Here is a 27,147-nt window from a genome sequence, read left to right as displayed (position 1 = left end):
CCTGGCCCAGAACTTCCACATGCCGTGGGCAGGGCCAAAAAAAGAAAAAAGCATCCAGTTTTTATATAATTTGGTCTCCACCACAAGCCAGTATAATCAAAGCTCTGTCAAATTAGTTTTAAAACCAACAAGAAGGGCCAATAGGAAGAATAATAGACAAGGTGGATGCATCACTGGGGAGAAAAAGATCATAAAATATTTTTAATTGAAATACATGAAAAAGGACGTAAGTTGAACAGCATGTGTCAGCTGGTTGATTGCAATTGTTTCCTCTTGCATTTAGAATGAAATATATGTTTGAAGAGTCAATCATTTGCGCTGTGGCTTCAGATACAACAGTTTATGGAGGAGTTTTTTTTGAAAAGTAGAATGTAGCATTTAATATTATTGCTCAACAAGACTGCATTTAAACATGGGACTTCCTAGCACTAAGAGAAATCTATAATAACTGCCTCTCTTTTTTAAAAAACATAAATTCTATAGGATATACTAAAATCTATGATGTTCTTATGAAACGGTTCCACGATCTTCAGAAAACAGTATGTTGGAGTTCCCTGATGGCTCAGTGGGATAAGGATCCAGCCTTGTCACTGCTGTGGCGCAGGTTCAAACCCTAGCCTGGGAACTTCTGATTGTCGAGGGCGAGGCCAAAAAGAGAAAGAAAATGCGATGCTGCGTCTACTTACCATCAGTCCCGGGTCATGGAGAGGCTGCCTGGGCGCTGAGTCTGAAGGGTCGTGTGAGGGAGCTAGTAAGAATAATACCCGTCTCCTCCTCAGGTATATCTGGATGCTTGTTACATAGCAGGTCTTTAGAGACAAACAGGAAGTGCTTCAGGGCGAGGCTCGTGGCTTCGATCACTAAGGAGAGGCTTGCAATCCAAAATGAACTTAGGCTTCAAAAAAAAAAAAAAAAGATTCAATGAGTAACCCTTTCTTAAGTTCAGAGCCAAAGAATGTTAAGAAATGGCCACAACTGTGATAAATTGACATTAGCTAATGGAGAAAGAAGAATCATCAGCTTTTTTTTTTTTTTTTTTGTGGCTGATTCGGTGTCTCTGTTGAGAAGATGGATCTTTATATGCAGAAAAGCATTTGTATGAATGGGTAAACTTTGCCTTATATGGGAGAAGAAATTGGCAAATGTACACTCCTGCTCTAATTGAATCCACATTTCCTCGTCTAAATAGACGCGGTCTCACAATTGAGATGACTTGGCCCCCTGGTGTTTGAAGGACTGTGTGGAAGGGGAGTCTCCGTGGGCTCACATACATAATTCCAATGTTTTTAAAGGGGAATAAGCTCTACAGTATTGAGCTTAATATACCTGCCAGGAAAGATTTGAGAATCTGTTGTTAACCGTCTCAGAAAGGCATGAAAATATTCCTCCCGTCACTTGAGACTGTGCTGTCAACTTACTGGAGAATTGGGACTTCTCCAGGGTATCCCTGTGTTGTGGGTGCAGAGTTGTTCTTGGGGTGCTGATTAATGACGGGGACTGGCTGGGTGTCAGGGTGTGTGCCGAACGTTGTCTGCCCTTACCAACATCTAATCCGTGTCCTTGAAGATGCAGGATGCAGGAGTTCCCTTCGTGATGCAGTGGTTAATGAATCCCCGACTAGGAACCATGAGGTTGCGGGTTCGATCCCTGGCCTTGCTCAGTGGGTTAAGGATCTGGCATTGCCATGCACTATGGTGTAGGTTGCAGATGCAGCTCGGATCCCAAGTTGCTGTGGCTCTGGTGTAGGCCGATGGCTACAGCTTCAATTCAACCCCTAGCCTGGGAACCTCCATATGCCATGGGAAGTGGCCCTAACAAAGGCAAAAAGACAAAAAAAAAAAAAAAGATGTAGGATGCATGCGCCTAAAATTTATAGGTGACATGAAACTAAGAGGAAAAGAAATACATTTAATGGAAAGAAGCAGAATTCTCAGAGGCTCTTCAGGAGTTCTTATTGTGGCTCAGTGGGCTAAAAACCCAACGAGTATCCATGAGGGTGCAGGTTCGATCCCTGGCCTTGCTCAGCGGATTAAGGATCCAGCACTGCCGCAAGGTGCAGCATAGGCTGCAGGTGCGGCATAGGCTGCAGATGTGGCTGAGATCTGGCTGGTGTGGCTGTGGCTGTGGTGGAGGCTGGCAGCTGCAGCTCCAATTCGACCCCTTGCCAGGGAACTTCCATATGCTGCAGGTGGGGTCCTAAAAAGAAAAAAAAGAAAAAAAGAAAAGCTCTGAACAGGTTGAATGGTGAATTAAAACTAACAGAATAGTTAACGGGGGTAAATGTTAAACCCCCCATTTCTGGGTTCCCAAGCCAAGTCTCTGAGTACAGAGTGAGGAAGATGGGGCTTGCCAGCATGTGGTATTGTTGTTAATATTATCGTTAGTGCTAGCGTGACCCTTTATTGACTGTCAGAGTGTGCCAGGCACTGGGCTCAGTGCTTGAATGTGTATTGTTTAATCCACAACAGCCATCCTGTAAGGTAAATGGAATTACTATCCCAATTTTTTTTTCTGAGTGTGCTTTTATTTAAGAAACAAAACCCATCAGTCCCTAAAGAGACGCAGTGCTCCCCACCCCCAGTATTCCCTCTATCCTCAGCTTTGCACTATCCCGGTCTTGCTGAGGCCCAAATGGTGACCAAGAAAATGATAGCAAGAGGTATGAATGAGGATTCAAAACCAAGGCCACGTGACACATTCTTATTCACAGTAGTAAACTTGCATGTGAAAGTTAGAAGAATTAGTCGATAGTTTTGATTATGTGATAATTAAAAACAGACAATAAAAACAAAACAAAACCCCCACCCCCTCCCACTCTACCGAATTCCACAGCATTTCCTTGTGTAAGAAGGGGGCCACCTGCTGCCGCAGGACACAGGACACAGCACAGTCGGGTGGGACGTCTCCTCAGGCAGGCGGACAGCAAGCAGCTCGTGCACCTGCTCGTGACGCGCACACCAGCTCCCGGGGCTCACCCGTCTAGGGTTTCACTTACAGATGTGAGCAGTAGCTGTACGTCAGTGGGCTACAAAGAGGCTCCATCGCATGAGAGGGGCCCGTGTGGAGGACCCCGAGCACATGGCCCCCCTGAATAGACTTTTTTTTTTTTAATCAAAAACAGAAGAGAGCTTAATGTTTTCCCTGAACTTTAGATTGCAGGGGGTAGTGCATCAGTAAGACGCAGAGTGTGCCTGGCACATAGTCGTTGCCCAGGAAATACTCCCCAACCGCATGAACAGAGGTAGAATTTTTGGACATAAACTTGCTTTCACGAATCACAAACCCCATAGAGCATGGAATGGCAGAAGTGGTATTATTGGAAACTAAGGCGGGAATCCGAGCACTAACTCAAGGCATTCTTCCAGAATGCACCGCCAAAAGAAACTGATGCGAATTATGACAGAAAGAGGAGCAGACGTGGAGTACATACATCTAGACTTGTAGGAGCCATGAAAGAAGTGAATTTTTTTTTTTTTTTTTTTACTTTTTTGACTGCCCCACAGCATATGGAGTTCCCTGGCCAGGGATCAGATCAGATCCAAGCTGCAGTTGCGACCTATGCTGTACCTGCAGCGACACTGGATCATTAACCCTCTGTGCTGGGCTGGGGATGGAACCTGCCTCCTGGTGCTGCAGAGATGCCGCCCATCCTGTTGTGCCACAGCACAGCAAGGTGGGATCCAAGTCATGTCTGTGACCTACACCACAGTTCACGGCAACGCTGGATCCTCAACCCACTGAGCGAGGCCAGGGCTCGAACCCACATCCTCATGAATCCTAGTCAGATTCGTTTCCACCAAGCCGCAGCAGGAACTCCAAGAAAGGGTATTTTTGACAAAGTTCTGAAGAAAGACAAGTCCTGAGACTGAGGAGGTTCAGTAAGTGCGGGGAAGGAATCCCGAAAGGAGACCCACAGCTGCCCTCCTGCAGGAGGTGTGGGGGCCGCAAAATGAGGTGACCTCAGCGGAGAGGGCGTCCCTGGGCTCAGACTGCTCTCCTGCAGCCCCATGAGTTAGAAATTGAACACAGCCACACGGAGACCCGTGCCTGGTACCTGGTCATACCTGGGGACCTAAGACCGCTAAGAGCGCAGACTCCCCCCACCGTGGCCTCCACTCGGGAGCACGGCTGCCAACCCTCTGTTGACCTAGATAAACACAAAGGCAAGTTGCGCTGTAACAGTAGTTGCAGGGGCCACCACGAATGTCTAAGACCCGAGGGTCTTGCGTCTTCCGGGAGTCTGAGAATCCCCGTCTCCTTGTTCGGCCTGCTTTCCTGGTCATGTCTTCATTCCCGTAATGCTCTCTCTTCGTTGAGCCTTTGGAAACTCACACTCTGGGGTGTGCACACTTGCCTGTGTGTTCAGTTTTCTTTTCCTGGTGGCTTTTCCCTGGGTATGGGGTTTCAGCCTCTCCGTGAAGGTGGTCCCCCCGCCCTCCCCCGCCCCCAGCTGCGATCCATGCACAGGGAGATGGGGTCAGTGTCCTTCCTCCCAGTGCCTCTGCTGGACCATTATTACTGATGGCAGCCTTTCCATTATCCCTTGAAGACGCTGGCCTGCCTCTGATGCCCTCATCGCCTGTAGCGGCTTTCTCCTGGGTTTCCCTGCCCCTTCTCTGTGACAGGTCTAGCCCTACCTGTCACGCCCCGTTCCTCTGGGCCTCGAGACCTGCCGTAACCCTGTGTTACTTCCTAGTTTTTCGTGAACAACCAGATCTTTCCGGTCTCAGTCTTATCGTCTCACTCAGGCTGCCAACTCCCTAGACTCTGTCACCCTCTGAAATTGCCTTATTTTTCAAATATTTCAGACATTCTATTGCAAAACCCTTCCGCCTTGGCTGTTCAGTCAGTAAGTCTCCTGACTGTGTTCTTTGATTCAGGTTATAACTCTGGTCCCTGCCCTATTGTGCTTTTCCCGTGTATTAGCGGTACCACCTTGACCCTGTGTCCCCTGTGGATTTCAGCTCTCCTCTGTCAGTATCCTAAACCCCGGTCCCTTTGTCCCTTTGTTCCATGTGGCTCGATCTTCATCACCTGGATGAATCGAGATGCTTGTCTTTTTTAATGCTCTCGCTTGGCTTGCCGCTGCCTCCAGAGTTGTGTTTGCGCACCTGAACAGATGGCCAGTCCGGTACTTTCATGACCACGAGCCCAGGTTCCATGCGGACTGCTCCTTGCTAATCCTTATTCGTCTGTTAAGGTTAAAATCACACTCTCTGTAATGACCATCTCAAACCTCGGCCTGCTTCAGACCCCGGGGCCCCTGTGGCCCCCTTTCCTCTCCAGCTGGTGCCCCCGACCCCACTTCCACAGAGAGCCAGTAGCCACTGGAGAGGAGCTGCCCAGCTTCCTGAGCCAGATGCACAAACTGTCCTCTCCTGGGTCCCCTCCTGTCAGAGACCTGTCTTCCCAGTGCCTGCACCTCTGCCAGGAATCCGTCTCGGGGCTCTCACAGCGTGCTTATCTTCTCTTTCCTTTTTACAGGTTTCCCCCCCCCCTTTTTCTAATTTTTTTTTATTAAGTATAGTATAGATTTGCAACGTTGTGCCAGTTTCTGCTGGATAGCGGAGTGAGCTAGGCATCCATATATAGACATTCTTTTTCGTACAGTGTCTTTCCAGCTCTTCATGTTTGCAGTCAATATGCTGAAGTTTCCCCCTGACTTTGAAAAAGAAAGTTCTCTCTTCCATCCTCTCCTCTGCGACCATACTTTTTGAAAGTGTCTGCCGGTAGGTGGGTAGAGACGGTCGGCGGTAGGAACTTGTGACAATGCTCCTGTTTTCTCAGCGAAACACAAAGCGAGGCTTCAGCTGAGAGCGAGGAAGAGGGAACCGAGATAGAATTTTAAGGGAGAAAGAGTTACCTAGAAGAGCCAGATAATGCTTAAATTACACCATTACGTCACATCACATTTTTAAAACAACAGCTATTGGGAATGCAAAGATGTGACCCGCAATCATAGAGGGAACTTTCATATGCTTCTCTCAGAACTGGAGATGAGTAGGGGGGAGAAAGACCATAAAGAGTGTGATTAGGAGCTCCCTGGTGGCCTAGCGGTTAAAGGCTGCAGCGTTGTCACTGCTGTGCAGAGGGTTTGATTCCTGGCCCAGGAACTTCCACATGCCATGGGTGCAGGCCCCCACCCCCAAAAAAGAATGTGAGAATGTGATCCATACACGTTAGCAAGCTTGAACTGAGAAATGTATGTGCAGTACTGCTATCCATCGAGCAGAAAGAACATTTATAACCGTGGCTTGTCATTTCTGTGCTGAGCCACCGATAAAAATCTGAGATCAGGCCCCATTCTCTGACCACGGTGCAGTAAGACAAGATGTTAACAGCAAGATTTCCAACTGGGTTTGTTTTTGTAGGCATGTTTTTAATGAGCTCTTCTTGCTGTTTTTGCTCTTAACCATTCATCTTATATGGCTTTTTTGGTTAAAGAAGAAATCAAAATAGCTATTACAGATTCTTTAGAAAGGAACCACCACAAAATACCACATATAAAAAGTTTATGGTTTATGGCAAAAAAACTGCTTTAAGAAAGAATTCATAGCTATAAGTGTTTTTATTCGTAAACAATCTGTGGACAAGTTAAGCCTTTTACTCATACAGTAGATAAAAGACAACTTTATGATAATTCCTTGAGCTGTACATTGTCTCATGAGCTTTTGCTTATGTCCTTTCACAATAAAAAGAAAGTTCTTTTAAAAGGTACAGCCTGGACGTTGTCTCTGCAGTGGCTTGGATCTGATCCCTGGACCAGGAATTTCCATATGCCTTGGCTATGGCCAAAAAAGTAAATAAAAGTATAGCCTGGACCTTGTCTTTGCAGTGGCTCAGATTCAGTCCCTGGCCTGGACACTTCCCTATGCCATGGGTACAGCCAAAAAAAAAAAAAAAAAAATTGTACATCCTGGATGTTACCTTAAGACTTATTGCAGGGATCATTTTGTAGTATATACAAGTTCCAAACGACTATATTGTACACCTGAAACTAATAAAATGGTACATGTCAGTTATACCTCAACTTTTTTAAAAAGCACAAAATGAAATGAACCTAAACAAGAGGAAAAACATAAAATTGTTAAGTAAAACTTGAACTGGTTCCACGAAAAGACCATAAAATAAACAAATGTTGGGCAAATGTGACGAAGAAGAGAGAAACACCGGAAAGGATGAAGGTTCTGTGACATCATAAACAGAGTTAAAATTGCCTTGAAATAAGGCAGAAAACTTAGAACCACACCAGTGAGAGAAACGGTTAACACTGGCAAAGAGTTGCCTTTATCTCAAAGACACAGGACCAAGTAATTTTCTTGGCGAAGTCTATCAACTTTCAAGGACTAAATAATTCCTGTGCTGTCTAAATGGTTGTAGACCCTTAAACAGTGCAGAATAGTCCATATAACATCAAGATCACAAACTGGCAAAGAAATTTGAATGTTTACATTCACATTTTATTAAAAAGTAATACATGGAGTTCCCTTCATGCCTCTGTGGAAACAAACCTGGCTAGTAACCTTGAGGATGCAGGTTCCATCCCTGGGCTCACTCAGTGGGTTAAGGATCCGGTGTTGCCGTGAGCTGTGGTGTAGGTCACGGACATGGCTCAGGTCCTGCGTTGCTGTGGCTGTGGTGTAGGCTGGCGATTGCAGATCCGATCAGACCCCTGGCCTGGGAACCTCCATATGCTGCGGGTGCGGCCCTTAAAAAAAAAAAGTCATACATGAAGATAGTTAAGGCAACAAGCAAGGCTTACATTATTGAAAAAAAAGACAAGACACTTGTCCTAACCCTGAGCATGCCGAATGTCCTTTTTAGAGGAAATCATATTTTGTCTGTTTATTCTTATACATGTACATATTTATAAGTAACAGGCTTGTGGTAGTCTTTTTAATTTCTGGTGTTTTCTGTAGACTTCCTGTTAGGAAAGAAGGTTGTTTTGGTTTTTTGTTTTTTTTTTGCTTTTTAGGGCTGCTCCCACGGCACATGGAGGTTCCCAGGCTAGGGGTCTAATCAGAGCTATTGCTGCCGGCCTACGCCAGAGCCACAGCAATGCGGGATCCGAGCCGCGTCTGCGACCTACACCACAGCTCACGGCAACGCTGGAGCCTTAACCCCCTGAGCGGGGCCAGGGATCGAACCCACAACCTCATGGTTCCTAGTCAGATTCGTTTCCACTGCGCCAGACTTGAGCTCCGGAAAGTTAACTGCCCGCCCTCATCTTCCTCATAGAAGTTGAGTCGACATTTTTTGGCATTTTCGTATTCAACATTTAACTTCTCTCTCCCGTGATCACATTTTCCTTCTCATACAATTTGCTCTTCTCCCTGGGGGTAGTAATTTTCCCATTCTGGGGAACAGAGTAGTTTTGCAATTACCTCCATTAGTTTGAGAGACACCCCCCCCCCACAAAGTCTTCTTTCAAGACAAAGAAATGAATCCAGTGTTTCCCTGCCTCGGAGACCCACCTTCTCGGGCTCTTTATCCTCCAGTCTGTTCTTAGTGCTCTTCCCACTTGCCCTCACCTGCACCCAGGCAGTCCTCGCTTCTTTCCTCGGTTGTATTTCTTGATTTATGGCTCCCAGATGCTGTTATTTTCGATGGAGAATAACTTCCAGGAGCTTCCCCAGAAGCGCGGGAAATACCCAATTGATGCACCAGTAAGTGACGATTTATCTGGTGGCGTCCTGAGCAGCCGTCTTGAAATGTCTGATGTGACACAGTGACATAAGCACAGTAACTACCCCTCTCGTTTTAAGAAAAAGTATTTTAAGAAGAGGATTGCTAGACATCAAAATGTAAACCTTGACAATGTAGATTAAAGGATTCTTTTCACAAAAAAGTTTTGAAACCGGATATGTTCTTAGATCAGGAGAGAAAAAGGCAAGGAGAACAAAGCATCTTTATTTTATTTTAATTTTTGTCTTTTTGCCTTTTCTAGGGCCGCTCCTGCGGCATATAGAGGTTCCCAGGCTAGGGGTCAAATCAGAGCTGCAGCCCCTGGCCTACGCCAGAGCCACAGCAACGCAGGATCCGAGCCGCATCTGTAACCTACACCACAGCTCACGGCAACGCCGGATCGTTAACCCACTGAGCAAGGGCAGGGACCGAACCCGCAACCTCATGGTTCCTAGTCGGATTCATTAACCACTGCGCCACGATAGGAACTCCTCAGGTTATTATTTCTTACTGCCTGAACTTTAGTCGTTTGTCTCATAAATCATCTCGTTGCAAACTATTTTTCTCAGTAATTCGGCCATTGATGAGCATGGGGTGTCTGGCCTCACACGAGCCACGCTTGTAATGAAGTGGAGGAAGTTTTTCTTGTTTAATAAATGTTTTGGTATTGGGGGGGAAAAATCACCTCATTCGTCTCAGTGGTCAAATTTTTGGCATAAAGCGGTTCCTAATATTCCCTTATTATCCTTTTAGGACCTCTGGGATCTGTAGTGGTTTTTCCCTTTCTTATTCCAGATATTGGCAGTTTGTGTTTCATTTCTGATCCTTTTGTCTAGAGATTTATCAATTTCGTCCATCTCAAAGAACCGCCGTGTAGTCACTGATTTTTTTTTTCCCCCCATTTTCTCTTTCCCATTTCATTGATTTCTGCCCTGTATCGTTTCCTTTATTCTACATATCTTGGGTTTACTTTGCTCTTTTCCGGTGTTTTAAGGTAGGAGCCGAGGTCACTGATTGGAAACCCTTTTCCCTATTAAAAAGATGATTTCCTCCAACGCGGATTTGTTGAGTCCCTCCGTGTGTGATCGCGGAGGCGTGTTTTGGAAAATACCTGAGCTGTCAAAGGCACGCCTGCTCTTGAGAAGGCCCGTTGCATGTTTGAAAGTCAAAGCGTTTCCATTCAGTGTCACTGGGAGGCTGCGTCTGGTTACATTTATAGGTTTTTAGAGGATAAAACTCCCTGTGAACTGTCGTGGTACTTAAGATGGTTCTTGAGGAGGGCGATTCAGTGAAGCAGAGGGAGGAATCGTTCAGTTATGGTTCAAAGTGGAGAGAACCTTGGAGCCCGCCCCAAGCCCATGCCTGATTCTGCTGAGAGTGGACCTGAGGCCCGAGGCTGGTGGTGCAAGACCAGAGAGACCCGGCAAGAGCAGATGGGTCTGGCTAGAAGAGAGTTCTTTGGTCTGGTTCTGCTTGTTGAGGCAGGGGGTGTGGTGAGAAGCCTGGGGGGAGAGGTGTGGAGCGGGTTCGAAGCATGGATTGTGGTTGCGAAGTTCTCACGTCTCACACAGTGGTAATCGCACGTGCAGATGCCGGGAGAAAGCCGTCCTGAGTCACTTAAGAGGCAGTTTAATTTTGGTGACTTTTTGGTGTGTGTCCTGAATTCTTCAATGTGTGATCTAGTTCAGAAAAGCCCTAAAGGAGTTCCCGTCGTGGCACAATGGTTAACGAATCCGACTAAGAACCATGAGGTTGCAGGTTCGATCCCTGGCCTTGCTCAGTGGGTTAACGATCCGGCGTTGCCGTGAGCTGTGGTGTAGGTTGCAGACGTGGCTCGGATCCTGCGTTGCTGTGGCTCTGGCGTAGGCCGGTGGCTACAGCTCTAATTCAACCCCTAGCCTGGGAATCTCCATATGCCGCAGGAGCGGCCCAAGAAATAGCAAAAAAAAAAAAAAAAAAGAAAAGCCCAAAAACGTGCTAAGTGGAGCTCTCAAGACGTTGCTCAGGCCAGGAGACTTCAGGGGCGCGCGGGTTCGTATTTAGAGTAAGTAAGAAAAACTTGGTAAAATCCTAGTTTTATAGGTGAAGAGCCTGAGACCGGCCAGAAATCAATGCCTCATTTGTAGACCCATGGGCGGTTTGTGGCAAAGCTGGAGCCAGGACAGAAGATTCCAGTTCCTGGTGTCTTGCCAGCGCCTGGCCTGGCACCTCGCGTTGGGTTCTCTCCGCAGGCCTGAGGCTCACTGTTAATTCTGGGAATAAAGAAGCAAGACAGCCCCTGACTTCAGACAGCACATTCTGGGAGGGCAGGCAGTTGGCAGGATGGTGTGTCTGACTCCAGAATGTGGTTCAAAGCCGGGGACAGCGGGGAGCCTGAGGGGGGCGGTCTGGGCAGGCCACACAGAGGAGACAGAGCCGAGCTGAGCACGAAGGCCAGGTGGAGAGAACTCACGCGGCTGTGGATCTGGCACTTTCCTGGGAAGGTGAACAGATAAAGGGCCAGACCTCACCTCTGTGCTACGAACCAGTTTGCCTGGGGCAGCCGGGAGGAAGGATAAAACTGGTTAGCAGCTCTTAGGAATTAAACGAGACGTGGGGGGCCAGGCTTATACTCTTGTGTAAGTCAGTTTGTTCATAGCGTATGTGAATGGCTGTTTTAATAACGCCACATGAAAGGCGTATGACACTGCGAATGAACTCTTTCTCTCTGGTGGATGCAAGTCCTCTCTGCCTGACCTGCCGTGAGATCTTCTCTGGGCACCTGATGGCATTCCCCCCAAGAGCGGCATGCACAGCGCAGGCAGGGACAACAGTGCCACCCCGGCCAGGCCTGGGACTACAGCTCCTTTTGAGGCAGTGACAGTCTTGGTCAGGAGTGCTGGGAACACGGGCGCCAGAGGCAGACAGGCCCGGGGTCTCCCCCCCCCTCCTCTTGTCCCCTAATAGCTAGGCAACCGGAGGATTAGCTTCCTTGAAGGACGTTTCTCATCTGTAAAATAGAGATAATGACCCTCATAAGAGACTGGAAAATCCTACAGCCCGAGCTGGTGGTTTTGCCATGGGGCGGCAGGGGCAGGGGTTGTTGCATTTCGCCTTTTCATTTGAAAAATTGAGCTGAATAGGAACACTTAAATCATGCATCACTGTAAAATCACGTTGGATTTTTTCATCATACCTTTCATCATTATGGAGGTATTTAACATGCAGACGAGACAATGGTTAAGCCTCATGTAGACCTTTATTCTCCTTCAATCTTCTTTTCCACTTGGCGTTCGATACTTTCTTTTTCTTTCTTTTTTTTTGTCTTTTTGCCTTTTCTAGGGCCACTCCCGCGGCATATGGAGGTTCCCAGGCTAGGGGTCGAATCACAGCTGTAGCCGCCAGCCTACCCCAGAGCCACAGCAACGCAGGATCCGAGCCACGTCTGCAACCTACACCACAGCTCATGGCAACGCCGGATCGTTAACCCACTGAGCAAGGCCAGGGATCCAACCTGCAACCTCATGGTCCCTAGTCGGATTCGTTAACCACTGCACCACGACGGGAACTCCCTTTTTTTTATTTTAATTTTTTTGATACTTCCTTTTTCTCCCTTAAGGTGAAATGAATAATGATTCCTCTCTGGCTGTGGGTTTTCTCCAAGGGCAGGGGTTTCCACACCGGGCCCTACATCAGAATCACCTGGGGAACCTAATTCAAGAGGGCTTTTCAAGCCCTCCCTAGCGAAATGATTTAGCAGAGCTGGGGCTCGTTTTTATAAAACTCCCCATTGAATGTGATGAGCAGCAGGCTCGGGAACCCAGGTTGATTAGGCATATAAAGCCGTCTGAGCCCGGATTGTCACCTGCCCAGAGGATCCGCTTGAGCTGGATCTGGGACTATATATAGTATAGACTGGGGATGGGAAGAGCTTAATGTGGCCTGAGAGGAGCAGAGGTACTAGTATTTTATAATCTGTCACTGCAGCTTTATTATTATTGATCAGATATTTTAAAAACCAGGCAAATGGTCACGTTGTCCTTTTGTTTTTGTTTTGTAGATCGTGAGGACCAGTCAATTCTTTGCACGTAAGTAAATGTTGAATGTTCTGACTTTTCGTTTCCTCTGGAAAGCAAAGCAACTTTTTTTTTTTTTGCATGGGAGGCGGGGGAAAGGAGAGCCGTAATTCGAGATTGATGTAAATCTTGGCAGTTACTGTTTTAAGATGAAAATGTATACGTTGCTTAAGTTTGGTGGTACTGTTTGGTTGTCAAACTGGGCTTCACACACATTTCATAATGTTAATCTGTGAAACTTACCCCTTTAGTTTGTCCAAGTGCTGACCTACTGGACATTTCAGGAATTTTCCCAGGTTGGGAAGCGTTATTGATCACCAACCGCCTTGTGTGCTGTGTGCGAAGTACTGAAAAGTCAAGATTGACTAAAACAAGGTCCAGGCAGGAAATGGTCAGATTTGCACGTTGGGAAGGTCATGTTGGCTGCAGTGGGGAAGCTGGACAGGAGGAAGTGTTAGAACAGGAAGCTCGGTTAGGCGGAGCTGACGGAGAGCTGGTCGCAGAGCCAGACGGAAGCGGATGGATCTAAGTGGGGGTTTGGCTGGGGGCGGGGCTCGGCTGGGGGCGGGGCTCGGCTGGGGGCGGGGCTCACCCGGGCTTTCCGGGCTTAAGAAGGGCGCTCAGAGAGGATGCGGTTGCCGCCTGATGCGGGAAGGGGGAGGAACGGGTCCGGAGTGGAAGGTGAGGCGTTTGCTGGAGGACCCTGACTTTGACATGCCGGTGGCTCAGCTGAGTGGAGGTGTCACCGGGCCATTGGCCACGCGGCCGCGGAGTACCCGGAACGCCGTGCCGGTGGCCTGGGAGGCGCTGGCAGCTGCGCGGGGAGTGAGGTGGCCTCAGAGCGTGGAATCTTGAGGACAGGCGACATTCACAGGTGAGGAAGGGGTGAGGTGCCGTGGCGACGGCCCCAGCCTTCGGCCTACTGCTTCCACAAAGCTGTAGCCGTCGAGGAGTCAGAAATCAGAGAATTTGTGTGTGTTTTCGATGTGGGAGAACTGAAATGCGGATGAGAGGGAAGCGGGGCGGGACGGAGAACTGAGGGGCGAGGAGGGCACAGGGTGGGTGTCAGGGGAGATGACGGGGTCGGGGAGGCCCATAGCGCCCGATGTCGGGGGTGGGGGCGGGGTGGGGGCGGGGAGGGCTTCTCTTTCCAGGACGCAGAAACTCGGTGCTTCCTGAGGAGGGGGGGAGGGGGGGGCGAGGCTGACAAAGCTAGTCCTCTTCGTGTGTGGATTTCCTTTCAGCATTGTTTTTAGACGCTGAGGCATATGAATTAGCTTTTTCAAATCACAAACCCGCCCAGATACTTAACCTCTTCAAAAAACGCTTTTCCCAGCAGTTGGGTTGGGCTCAGCTGGGCGGTTCTGCTGACCTGGGCCTGGCTGCGCTGTGGCACCTGGGCTCACTCCCGCCTCCGCGGTCAGCTGCCAGGCCGGCTGGGGCGGGGGTGCCTGGGTATGTCCTTCAGCCAGAGGGCCAGGCCAGGTTTTAACGTGGTGGGGGGGTTCCAAGAGCAGCAAGAGAGCAAGGTCCAGTGCAGAAGGGTTATGCAGGTTTCTGCCTGGTCACTCTTGCTGCTGGTCCATCCCCAAGCCAGACCCTCGGCCAGGTTTTTGTTTTTGATGATCTTACTTGGCAGACTAAATCCAAGGGTCAGAGCCACTGCTCCTGCTCTACACGTGACCTCAGAGGGGCCGGGAAAAAAGAGGGGGCAGAGCTTTTTAACAAGAGGGTCTGAGAGAGTGAGAAGGATGCCTCTGACTTGGCTGGCTTGGGTGCAAGGGTGGAGAACGCTGCCCTAGGGAGATGGGGTCCAGTAAGGCCAGTGGGGAGTGGGGGAGTGTTCAGTGAGGAGGTGGGTGACTTTGCACACCACGGAATGGGGGGTCCCAGAGAGTATGGCAGGGGGCAGAAAATAATGGGGTTTGTGATCGGGAGAAAGACAACACAGCGTGAGAGGAGAGGGTAAGAATGAAAAGTGACCAGAAGAACTACATTTCAGGCAGTGAACAGGGATGGTGGGTGGGCTGTGAGTCTGAAGGATCCCCCAAGAGTTCATCTCTGGGCCCTGGTGGGTAGAGGGGGGTCTTGGGCCTCTGGGCCACAGCAGCCTTGGCTCGTACTTCCTGGCTTCTAGTGGATTTCTAGCTCAGGCGGGCAGCCGTGCAACCAGAAGAGTTTCTAGACCGTTGACCTTGTCGCAGTCCGTCGTGCTTCTTATAGAATCAGTGAACCTTCTAGACCCAGAGGACAGCAGGTGGGAAATGGTATCAAGCAGTTACAGGTAGTTTGATAATTGCTGGAGCATAAGGTATAAAGTAGGGCATAAATGCCAATTTAAACCTCAACATGCCTAAAAAATTAACCTTTATTCCTGTATAAACAAGAAGCATCTCCCCGTATCCTTTTTTTCCATCAATACTGTGTTTCCAGACTCGAGGCTTAAAGCCTTGCAGTTTCTGCTTTGACCCGTCTCTCCCTCCCTCCCTCCCTCCTCTTCTTCCACCCACCTCGGTGTGCAGTGGCTTGATGTGGGATCTCGTTTCCCAGACCAGGGACTGAACCTGGGCCACAGGGGTGAAAGCCCCAAATCCTAACCACTCTACCACCAGGGAACTCCACCTTGCCGTTCCTGTTTCTAGTTGTCGCCTCACTTGACATTTCTCCAGTCTTGTCCTCGTCCCACCCAGCACCTAGTATCTGGCCCGTTTTGGTGGATCCTGGCAACTTCCCTGCTTTAGTTTGAATGGCAGTGACCCAGCAGGTTGCAGTCCACACTGGTTTGCTCTCATCAGGCGCTTTTCCTTAAATACTGTGACCCATTCGTTGTTTGAGTCGTGTGTGTCATGTTTTACAGCTAGACAGTAAGGTAGGAACTGTGACTTAGCCTTGATTGCTTTTTAATTATCCCCTGAGAACCTGGCATACTTAGGAAATGGATAAAAATTCAAAAAAAAGGAACCAATCTCTTAATTAAGTAGGAACCAAGGAAATAGGCTTAAGTACAGATTAGGAAGCTTTAGAAACTAATGAATAATGTATGTGTTTTCAAAGGGTAAAACCTTTCTTATACCATTTCATAAAGGCCTTTTTTTTTCTTTCTGGAAATTTCAAACCAACGCAAAAATGGAATAGTAAGTGACTCATCGCATATAGTCATCCCCTAGCTTCAGTGATTTTTAAAATTTTCACATTTTCTTTACTTGATTTTTTTTCCTTTTTTTAACCTTTGCTGATCCTTTTCCCCAGGTTTCTATTAAAAAAAAAAACAAACCAAAAACCCTCAAACCTGAATTTTACTGAAAAATGGCAGGAGTGGTGCCTAGTCACCCTTCGCTTACATGTGTCCGTTCTCTCTGTCCACAGGCCCTTAGTTTTCTCTTACTGGGGCCATTTGCACTTGCCGGCAGACACCCGCACACGCTACACCTGGATGCACAGCAGGTGTCTCCTCAGAGCGAGGGTGTTCCCATAACCACAGGCCATTGTCACACTGGAGAAAAAGGACAGCGCCTCAGGACTGTCATCCCATGTAGAATCCACACCCGAATTTCTAGAATAGTTCTCAGGGCACTGCTTATAACTTAAAAATCCACCATCTTGTCAGGGTCTCACTCCATGCCTTCCTGATGTCTCTTCATTTTAATTCTATGTTCTAGAACAGTCTACTTTTTTTGCTTTTTTTTTTTCTTTTAATTCCACTGGCCATGTATGTTCAAAAGTCAGTTATTTAGAACCTGATCTGCAAATGTCTTTTTAAAACCGTGTGTTTTGATGCAGTTCTAGTCCTGATTTTCCAGCCCACACCCCTCCCTCTGGGCTTGCACAGCGCATGCCAGCCACGAGCTTGGGGTTCCCAGGCCAGCCTGTACATCTGACCGGATAGCTATACAGATAGGCGGGATTCATTGAATTCAGTGTCCCAGGAGGTGAGGCTCCTGTCACAGGGTTCAAAGGCCCAAACCTCTCATCACCCGTTTGGTCTTTGGGCTTGACCAGCACCCGCCCCGGAGCTCTCTAGGTGCCCAGTAGGGAGAACAAAGACGTTCCAGGTACTCAGAGGCTCCCTCCAGAATGCAGAACAAAACGAGCCAAATTCCTGATAATACAGCATCAGTTAATAAAGGCACCACAAGAATCTAGTCACTGAAACGCCATGAAAAGTGAGCTTCCTTCTTCTACTCACAAGCGAGGGAGGAGCAGGACTTGGGTGTCACCTGTCTGCAGGGTCCCAGGAATGGTGGCCCTGCATGCAATACGCAGGGGACCAGGAGCAGGATGCTTTGCTCTCTCCTTGACTGCTGGGAGCCTTGGGAGCTTGGCTGGCCATTTCTGACGAGGACCTTTGGGACTGTCTGGAAGCAGGAAGCACGGGGGGGAGGGGACGACTGCTGCTGGAGAGACCCAAAGGCGCTCATTTGTTTTTGTCACCGCAAGTGACCATTACAGGCACTAGTACTTGTGATTAGGTGGTCACTGTCATTTGAAACTGGTGTTTGCCTCAGTGAACAGGCTTGGATTAATCGGGTAAGTCTTCTGGCAGCTGGTTAGCTGTTCCTGGGCACAAAGTAGCAATCGAGTACCATGTTTCTCTTCTTTCTTTTTTTATTTTAATTTTTTGAAAATTCATTTTTCTTTTCCAGTTGGACCTGTAGCATATGGAAGTAGAGTCAGAGGTACAGCTGCCGGCCTACACCACAGCCACAGCAATGTGGGATCTGAGCCACAATGAGCAAGGCCAGGGATCCCACCCACAACCTCATGGTTCCTAGTTGGATTCGTTTCCACTGTGCCATGGCGGGAACTCCTGAAATGCAGAAATCTTATGTATACATGTGCCGTGTAATTTGTGTAACCTAAGTCTCTATCAAGGTAGAGAACATTGCAGAGTTCCCTGGTGGCTCAGCTGCTTAAGGATCCAGTGTTGTCACTGCTGTGGCTCAGGTTCAGTCCCTAGCCCCAGAACTCCCACATGCTGTGGGCACAGCACCCCCCCCCCCGCCCCCGAAAAAAGAGGAGTTCCCATTGTGGCGCAGCAGAAACAAATCTGATGAGGATGCAGGTTCCATCCCTGGCCTTGCTCAGTGAGTTAAGGATCCTGCGTTGCCGTGAGCTGTGGTGTAGGTCGTAGACAGGACTCGGATCCCACATTGCTGTGGCTGTTGTGTAGGCCGGTGGCTACAGTTCCAATTTGACTCCTAGCCTAGAAACTTCCATATGCTGAGGGTGTGGCCCTAAATAAAAAGACCAAGAAAAAAATTACCATTATCGTCACCCCAGAAAATTTCCTCCAGTATCTGGCAGATTTCTGCCCTCACTTCTTTTAGCCTCACGGAATTTTAATTCTTAGATCCCTCTGGTTATGATAGTTGATAGCAGCTTTTCATGCTTATATCTGTTAAAAGCTACACTGTGACTTGAAAAATAGGGAAATGTGAAACAGTGTATTCCAGACTTCAGACACTGTGATATGTTCCCTGGTGCCTTTGAGGATCCAGCAAATAAAGAAATCCAGCAGGTATAGCCGTGATCTTCTTTAGTACACACTGAGCTAGTTAAATTTCCTCTATGAGAGTAACAGTTTTATTTAGTAATTATTTTATGTTAAAAGTACGCATGCTTACAAAGGTATCACAAAGAGAAAGTATAATTGGAAGCAGCGTTAAAAAAAAAATCAGTACTTGGAATTCCTCTATGGTGCAGCAGGTTAAAGGCTCAGCATTGTCCCTGCAGCAGCTCGGGTTGCTGCTGTGGCATGGGTTTGATCCCTGGCCCTGAAACTTCCACAGGCCACAGACATGGGCCCCCCCCCCCAATCATTACCCAGGTAGTTTGATAGCTACTCTTCAAGCTGTACTTTTCCCATCGTTTACTCTACTTTTGCCTCAGTGGACGAATCATTTACTCTCTAATTTTCTTTTCCCTCTATGGATGAGGAATTGACCAGTTGATCGAAGACAAAATTGGAACAATTTATTCGAGCCATATTTGAGGATTATAACCGGGGAAAGAGCACCCCAGAAAGCTCAGAGAACTGCTCTGCCCGTGAGAGGTTGAGGCACATTTCTATCAGTCTTTTGAGACCGAGGGCTGTGCGTCAAATGCCATGTTATTGTCAGTTAGACAGTCCAGATCTCGGCATCATCCCGTTGGGTCCCGAGACCTCTTCCAGGATCAGGGAGGAGTGTAATCTTGAAGGGGTTGCCTGCTTGATACTCCCAGGATGTTGCTTTTTATGGTCGAGCAGATGTTCCTGCCGGTGGCGGGGGTTTGCTTGATGCCAAATGCAGATCCCCGATGGGCTGTGGAGGAACGGGGAGGCCAGAGGGTAAATTCTTCTTGTCTTGCCATATAAGACAGGAACTTTCACATCCCAAAGTGAGCGGGTCATTTATCCTCTGGCCTCATCTGCCTACAACTCCCCAACTAGCCTTTTTTCTGCAGACTCAGGCCAGGCAGTGTGTGCCCTCACTGAAGAATCCTGGCCCCCCGCTTGGTCATTATCCCAGTAGCCCGACAAGGATTTCCTTGATCAAGGCAGAGCACCCCGTGTAATTGGAAGTGAAAGCCTGTTAAGAGTGTAACCTCAAGTTGACTTTTCTTCCCAGAGTTAAAATTTGCAGTCACCCTTTATGAGACTACTCTGCTCTTTAAGCCTGCCTTTTACTTTTGTGTATTCTTTATATTTTTTTTATTAAAGTATAGTCGATTTACCATGTTGTAGCAATTTCTGCGGTACAGCAAAGCGACTCGGTTATACATACATCTTCATTCTTTTGTGTTGTGTGTGTGTATCTTTTTAGGCCTGCACCCACGGCATATGGAGGTTCCCAGGCTATGGGTCGAATCAGAACTATGGCTGCTGGCCTACGCCACAGCCCCAGGAACATGGGATCTGAGCTGAGTCTGCAACCTACACCGCAGCTCACAGCAACACCGGATCCCCAACCCACTGAGCAAGGCCAGGGATCGAACCCACAAACTCATGGTTCCCAGTCGAATTCGTTTTCACTGCGCCACAACGGGAACTCCTACATTCTTTTTTTAGAAAAAGTATTATTTTCCATCATGTTCTATCCCAGGAGATTGGATATCGTTCTCTCTAATAGACAGTAGGAATGTAATAGTTTGCATCTACTAACCCCAAACTCCCCATCCCACGCCCCCCCCCCCGCCCCCTTGGCAACTGCAAGTCGGTTTTCCGTGTCTGTGAGTCTCTTTCTGTTTTGTAGATAGGTTCGTTTGTGCCATGTTTTAGATTCCTCATATAAGTGAGCTCGTGCGGTATTGGTCTTTCTCTTTCTGACTGACGGCATTTAGTATGACAGTCTCTCGTTGCACCCATGTTGCTGTGAACGGCATTTTTGAATGACTGGACTGTATTCCATGGTGTGTATGTACCCTGTCTTCTTAATCTATTCATCTTTTGATGGACATTTAGATTTTTTCCATGTCTTGGCTGTTGTTAATAGTGCTGCTTTGAGCATAGGGGTGCATATATCTTTTTTTTTTTTTTTTTGGTCTTTTTGCCATTTCTTGGGCTGCTCCCGTGGCATATAGAGGTTCCCAGGCTAGGGGTCCAATCGGAGCTGTAGCCACCGGCCTACGCCAGAGCCACAGCAATGCGGGATCCGAGCCGCGTCTGCAACCTACACCACAGCTCACGGCAATGCCAGATCCTTAACCCACTGAGCAAGGCCAGGGATCGAACCCACAACCTCATGGTTCCTAGTCGGATTTGTTAACTGCTGTGCCACGACGGGAACTCCACATGTATCTTTTTGAATTATAGTTTTGTGCAGATATATATTTAGGAGTGAGATTGCTGGATCACATGGTAATTCTTTTTTTTAGTTTTCTGAGGAACCTTCATATGGTTTTCTGTAGCGGTTGTACCAACTTACATTCCCACGGTGTCACTGGGTTCCCTTTTCTCCACACCCCCTCTACAGATAAACTTGCTATTTGTAGATGTGTTAATGATGGCCATTCTGACTGGTGTGACATGGCACCTCACTGTAGTTTGATCTGGATTTCTCCAAGCCCCCCTTTGCAAGAATACTGTTTACATTTTATGGCTAAGTGCTGGTTAACTCTAGTTTTTCTCCTTTTAAGTGTGTTTGAATAAATGCAGCAATTGTAAAACAGTGCTTGCTTCCCTTCAGCCTTCTATCAGGATGTGACAATAGATTTTTTTTTTTGTTGCTGTGAAGGAATTTTATTGATCACATATGAATATTGCATTAAGTGGTGATGATAAGCGAACCTGGATTTCAAACAGTTGGTTGAGTCTTCCTTACAAGTAACATACCTTAAAAGTTTTAAGTGAAGTTCCCATCATGGCTCAGTGGTTAACGAATCCGACTAGGAACCATGAGGTTGCAGGTTCGATCCCTGGTCTTGCTCAGTGGGTTAAGGATCTGGCATTGCCGTGAGCTGTGGTGTAGGTTGCAGATGCGGCTTGGATCCCGAGTTGCTGTGGCTCTGGCGTAGGCCGGTGGCTACAGCTCCGATTGGACCCCTAGCCTGGGAACCTCCATGTGCCTCGGGAGCAGCCCTAGAAAAGGCAAAAAGACAAAAAAATAAAAATAAAATTAAAATAAAAATAAAAAAGTTTTAAGCTAATCAAATCAATAGGCTTGATGAAACAGCCAAGGCAACCCTGAAATAGACCCCATAAATGTAGTCAGCTGATCTTGACAAAGGATCAAAGGCAGTGGAGCAAAGATTGTCTCTAACAAACGAGTGCTGGACAGCTGAATGTCCACATGCAGAAAAAAAGGAATCTAGACACAGACCTTACACCTTTCCCAAAAATGAACTCAAAATGGATCAGAGATCTAAATGTAGAATGCAAAACTCTAAAACTCATAGACTGAAGCATCAGAAAATTTAGATGACTTTGGGTATGGTAATGCCTTTTTAGATACAAAACCAGACACAATCCATAAAAGAAGTAATTTGTAATCTAGACTTAGTTAAAATCAAAAACTTCTGCTCTGCAAGAGATAGTTGAAGAGAATGAGAAGATAAGCCACAGGCTGGCAGAAACTATTTGCAAAAGACACAACTGATAAAGGACTGTTATCCAAAGAACTCTTAAAACTCAACAGTAAGAAAACAATTTTAAAATGGTCCAGAGGTTTCAACTGATACCTCACTAAAGAAGACATACAGATAGCAAAAGAGCATCTAAAAAGATGTTTTACATTTTCTGATGTCAACCTTACAAATGTCTTCTTAGGTCAGTCTCCCAACATAACAGAAATAAAAGCAAAAATAAACCAACAGGACCTAATCAAACTGACAAGCTTTTGCACAGCAAAGGAAACCATAAAAAAAAAAAAAAAAGATAGAGAATGGGAGAAAGTAGTTCCAAACAATGCAGCTGACAAAGGGCTTGATCTCTAAAATATACAGACAACTTACACAACTCACCAACAAAAAAGCCAACAACAGGATTGAAAAATGGGCAAAAGGCCTGAATAGGCATTTCTCCAAAGAAGATAAACAGATGGCCAACAAGCACATGAAAACATGCTCAACATCACTGATTATTAGAGAAATACAAATCAAAACTACCACAAGATACCACCTCACACCTGTCAGAATGGCCATCATTAATAAGTCCACACGTGGAGTTCCCGTCGTGGCGCAGTGGTTAATGAATCCGACTAGGAACCATGAGGTTGCGGGTTCGGTCCCTGCCCTTGCTCAGTGGGTTAACGATCCGGTGTTGCCGTGAGCTGTGGTGTAGGTTGCAGACGCGGCTTGGACCGCGCATTGCTGTGGCTCTGGCGTAGGCCGGTGGCTACGGCTCCGATTCGACCCCTGGCCTGGGAACCTCCATATGCCGTGGGATCAGCCCAAGAAATAGCAAAAAGACCAAAAAAAAAATAATAATAATAATAAGTCCACACGTAACAAATGCTGGGAGGGGGTGTGGAGAAAAGGGAACCCTCCTGCACTGCTGGTGGGAATGTAGATTGGTATAACCACTATGGGAAAAGGTATGGAAGTACCTTAGAAAACTATACATAGAACTACCATTTGCCAGCGATCCCACTCTTGGGCATATATCTGGAAAAAGCTTTCCTTGAAAAAACACATGCACCTGCATGTTCATTACAGCACTATTCACAAGAGCCAGGACGTGGAAACAACCTAAATGTCCATTGACAGATGATTGGAGTAAGAAGATGTGGTGTATATACACAATGGAATACTACTCAGCCATAAAAAGAACAAAATCTTGCCATTTGCAGTAACATGGCTGGAACTAGAGACTCTCATACTAAGTGAAGTACGTCAGAAAGAGTAAGAGAAATACCATATGATATCACTTATATCTGGAATCTAACATACGGCGCAGATGAACTTTTCCACAGAAAAGAAAATCATGGACATGGAAAACAGACATGTGGCGGCCAAGGGGGAGGGGGAGGCAGTGGGAGGGACTGGGAATTTGGGGTTAATAGGTGCAAACTATTGCCTTTGGAATGGATGAGCAGTGAGATCCTGCTGTGTAGCACTGGAAACTATATTTGGTCACTTATGATGGAGCATGATAATGTGAGAAAAAAGAATGTATATATGTATGTGTGACTGGGGCACCTTGCTGTACAGTGGGAAATTGACAGAACACTGTAACCCAGCTATAATGGAAACAATAAAAATCATCATAAGAAAAATAAAGACCAGGAGAAAAACCAAGAAATGAAATAAAAGTAAAAAGATGTTTTCCGTCATGTCGCCACAACACACCTCCTAGAATGGCCAAGATCGGGAACACTGACAGCGTCAAAGGCTGCCAAGGACGTGAAGCAACAGGAACTCACGGCTGGTGGTGATGCAGGATGGTACCACCCCCTCGGAAGACCGTTCCGGAGGTTTCTTACCAAACATGCTCTTAAAATATGACCCAGCCGTCAGGCTTCTTGGTGTTTTCCCAAAGGGAGTTGAGCACTTGGGTCCATGTCAGAATCTGCACACGAAAGTTTATGTCAGTTTTGTTCATGACGGTCCGAACGTAGGCGCAACCAGGGTGTCCTTCGGTAGGTGAATGAATGAATGGCGGTGCATCCAGACGGGAATATTTCTCAGTGCTGGAAAAAACGAGCTGTCAGGCCATGAGAAGACACGGAGGAGCCGTAAATGCGTATTAGTACGAAGTGTAAGAAGGCAGTCTGAGAACGCTACATACTGTGTGATTCCAACTCTGTGACGTTCTGGAAAAGGCAAAGCCAGAGAGGCCATAGGTAGGTCAGCGGTTGCTGGGGGAGTGGGGGCCTGCGTGGAGGCGGGTGGAGTTGCACGGGCAGAGCACAGAGGATCTTTAGGGAAGTGAAAGGGCTCTGTGTGATACGATAATAGTAGATACAGGCCATTGTACATTTATCCAAATTGCATAAAACACCCGGAGTGAACCCCAGTGTAAACTATGCACTTTGGGCTCATCCTACATAAAAAAAAGACCGTTCTGGGCGTTCCCGTCGTGGCTCAGCAGTTCACGAGCCCGACTAGTATCCATGGGGATGCAGGTTCCATCCCTGGCCTTGCTCAGTGGGTCAAGGATCTGGTGTTGCCATGAGCTGTGGCGGAGGTTCCTGCGTGGCTGTGATGTAGGCTGGCAGCTGGAGTTCCGATTTGCGCCCCCAGCCTGGGAACCTTCATGTGCTGCAGATGCAGCCCTAAAAAAGACAAATAAAATAAAATAAAATAAAACATTAAAAAATGTACCATTCTGGTGGCTGGTGTTGATAACGGAGGAGGAGCTGTACGCGTGGGTGCAGGTTATGGGGAAAGCTCTGTACCTTCCTCTCAATTGTGCGCCAAGACGATAAAGTAACGAGAAGGGTGCCGTAGTTAAAACCCTTGTGTTGTCAGCTAGGACTTGATGCTCCGGCTCTACCATGACCCTCGGTCGGTTGGGTCAGCTTCTCTAGACCTTGGTTTGCTTTCGTCGTGACTTGGTGTTTTAGGGGGTCTTCATGCCCTAAAATGGTGGGGATTTTTAGGTTATTGCAGCTGCACCTCAGTGATAGCTCCATTATAGACATAAAGAGTATGCATTTCAAGTTGTAAGTAGAAGTTTAAAATGTTCCAGGCAAACTTTCCAGAAAAAGGAACTAACATCCTTGCACGTGTTACTCCCACTCATCTTCGCAGTACCCTCGTCATCGCCGTCCACATGTCACATTATCCAAGGCTGGCACTCGCTCGTGTCCGTGTTTAATAGAAGACTGGAGCCCACGTCTGCCTTGGTCACAAAAATCCCTGCTCTTCTTGTAAGCCGCTTTCTAATAGAACAGAGTTTTGAAACTGTAGGAAAAATCATGGAGTTATGTGTTACGTATGTATATTTTGAATGTATACATATAAATGTATATTATAGATAGATGTCGAGGTAATATATATGTGTTGCTTTTCATATTGACACTGTCTAAACAAGAACTTCAGGCAAAGGATGTTTTTGAACCTAGACTGAATTTGGTGTTATAAATTTCCGAAGAGAAGAAAAAACCAGTGAAGATCTGGGAACGGGGGTTTCTCTTTGGGGAAATAGCCACAGTCCAGAGGAGATTCAGAGACGGAGCCCAGAACTGACCATGTGTTAATGATCTGCTCCGCTGCTTCTTACCACTGCTGCTTCTAATTTTTTTTTTTTTAATTTTTAAATTTGTTTTACTCATTTTTATTTTTTACTTTTCCTTTTCAGCCACATCCGCAGCACATTGAGGTTCCCGGGCCAGGGACCATATCTGAGCTGCTGCTGCAGCAACACCAGATCCTTTTAACCCACTGCACCAGGCCAGGGATTAGATACTAGTTGGGGTCATTACCTCTGAGCCACAATAGGACGTCCCTGTGCATGCTGCTTTATTTCCCTCCTTTCCATCCAGGACAGGTGTGCCATGTTCCCTTTATTATTATTATTTTTTTTTTGCCTTTTCTAGGGCCGCTCCCTCGGCATATGGAGGTTCCCAGGCTAGGGGTCGAATCGGAGCTGTAGCCACTGGCCTACACCAGAGCCACAGCAACGCAGGATCCGAGCCTCGTCTGCAACCTACACCACAGCTCACGGCAACGCCAGATCGTTAACCCACTGAGCAAGGGCAGGGACCGAACCCGCAACCTCATGGTTCCTAGTCGGATTCGTTAACCACTGCGCCACGACGGGAACTCCCCCATGTTCCCTTTAAAACAATTTTTTTTTTTTCCTGGAGTTCCTTGTTATGGTTCAGCGAGTTAAGAACCTGACATAGTGTCGGTGAGGATGTGGGTTCGATCCCTGGCCTTGCTCAGTAGGTTAAGGATCTGATGTGGCTGAGAGCTGCATTGTAGGTCACAGATGCAGCTCGGCTCCCACGTTGCTGTGGCTGTGATGTAGGCCGGCAGCTGCATCTCTAATTCCACCCCAAGTCCAGGAATTTCCATATGCTGCAGGTGTGGCCCTAAAAAAAGAGAAAAAAAAAATTTTTTATCAATTATATTCCTTTGATCCTGCCATCTCTTTCATACTCAGATCACAGGTTATCATTTTCTTCATTATCACTGTTGACCATTATCATGGCTGTTAGACTCCTTCCATTTCTTGAGAAACTTCTGGCCAGGTGCCTCACTAGGTTCTTTACATGTCTTGTCTCAGACCTGTGAAGTATCTCATTTTATTATTTATTTATTTATTTATTTATCTATCTATCTTTTTAGGGCCGCACCCCCGGCATATGGAGGTTGCCAGGCTAGGGGTCAAATCGGGGCTGTAGCCGCCAGCCTACACCACAGCTCACGGCAACGCTGGTTCCTTAACCCACTGAGCGAGGCCAGGGATTGAACCCGTCTGTGTCCTCATGGTTACTAGTCAGATTCATTTCCACTGAGCCCCGACGGGAACTCTTAGTTTTTTTATTTTTTTGGCCTCAGCATGCAGCGACTTGATGTGGCATCTCAGTTCCCAGACCAGGGGTTGAACCGAGGCCACCGAGTACTCACCACTAGGCCACGAGGGGACTCCCCACCCGTGTCTCATTTTAAAGGCATAGAAACTAAGGCTCAGAGAGCTAGAAACTGGTGGATGAGATTTACGTCTAGGCAGGTCACACCGTGGCCCATGTCCTGGCCCCCTTGCTGGCTCTCTAGATTCAGGAAGTAATTTCTAGTCATCCAGAAACTGTTGAGTGGACAGTAACGGGTAATGTTTCTTGAATACGAGTTACATGCTGTAGATGGACTGTATTTTTTTCTTCACGACAACCTCATTGTTAGAAGCTATTATCCCCATTTCGGGACCCCAGCTGTACGCGAGAAGCACCTGTCTGTCTTCGAAGCAGTATTTCCTGCTAACACAGACCTGAAGTAAGTGAAATGTGGCCGAGGTCATGGGAGCTGTCAGGACTTCCTGTGCAGC

The 27,147-nt window shown here is 47.2% G+C and overlaps 1 protein-coding gene across 3 annotated transcripts in view; it reads left to right on the top strand.

Annotated features, from left to right (window-relative positions):
- MYH10 (myosin heavy chain 10) overlaps positions 1 to 27,147 on the top strand; it is a 138,439-nt gene that overhangs the window by 24,405 nt on the left and 86,887 nt on the right. For 2 of the 3 annotated variants that reach the window (XM_047758522.1, XM_047758523.1), the window contains exon 4: positions 12,725 to 12,752. In XM_047758522.1, coding sequence (XP_047614478.1) covers positions 12,725 to 12,752 — 28 coding nt within the window. Of the gene's footprint in view, positions 1 to 12,724; positions 12,753 to 13,597; positions 13,615 to 27,147 lie in introns of those variants that run through there. The other variant, XM_047758524.1, reaches the window with a different exon arrangement.

The sequence above is a fragment of the Phacochoerus africanus genome, chromosome 14 (assembly GCF_016906955.1).
Source record: "Phacochoerus africanus isolate WHEZ1 chromosome 14, ROS_Pafr_v1, whole genome shotgun sequence".
NCBI classification, from domain to species: domain Eukaryota; kingdom Metazoa; phylum Chordata; class Mammalia; order Artiodactyla; family Suidae; genus Phacochoerus; species Phacochoerus africanus.
Note: the sequence above shows the minus strand (reverse complement) of the source record. Positions and strands in the feature narration are given on the sequence as shown.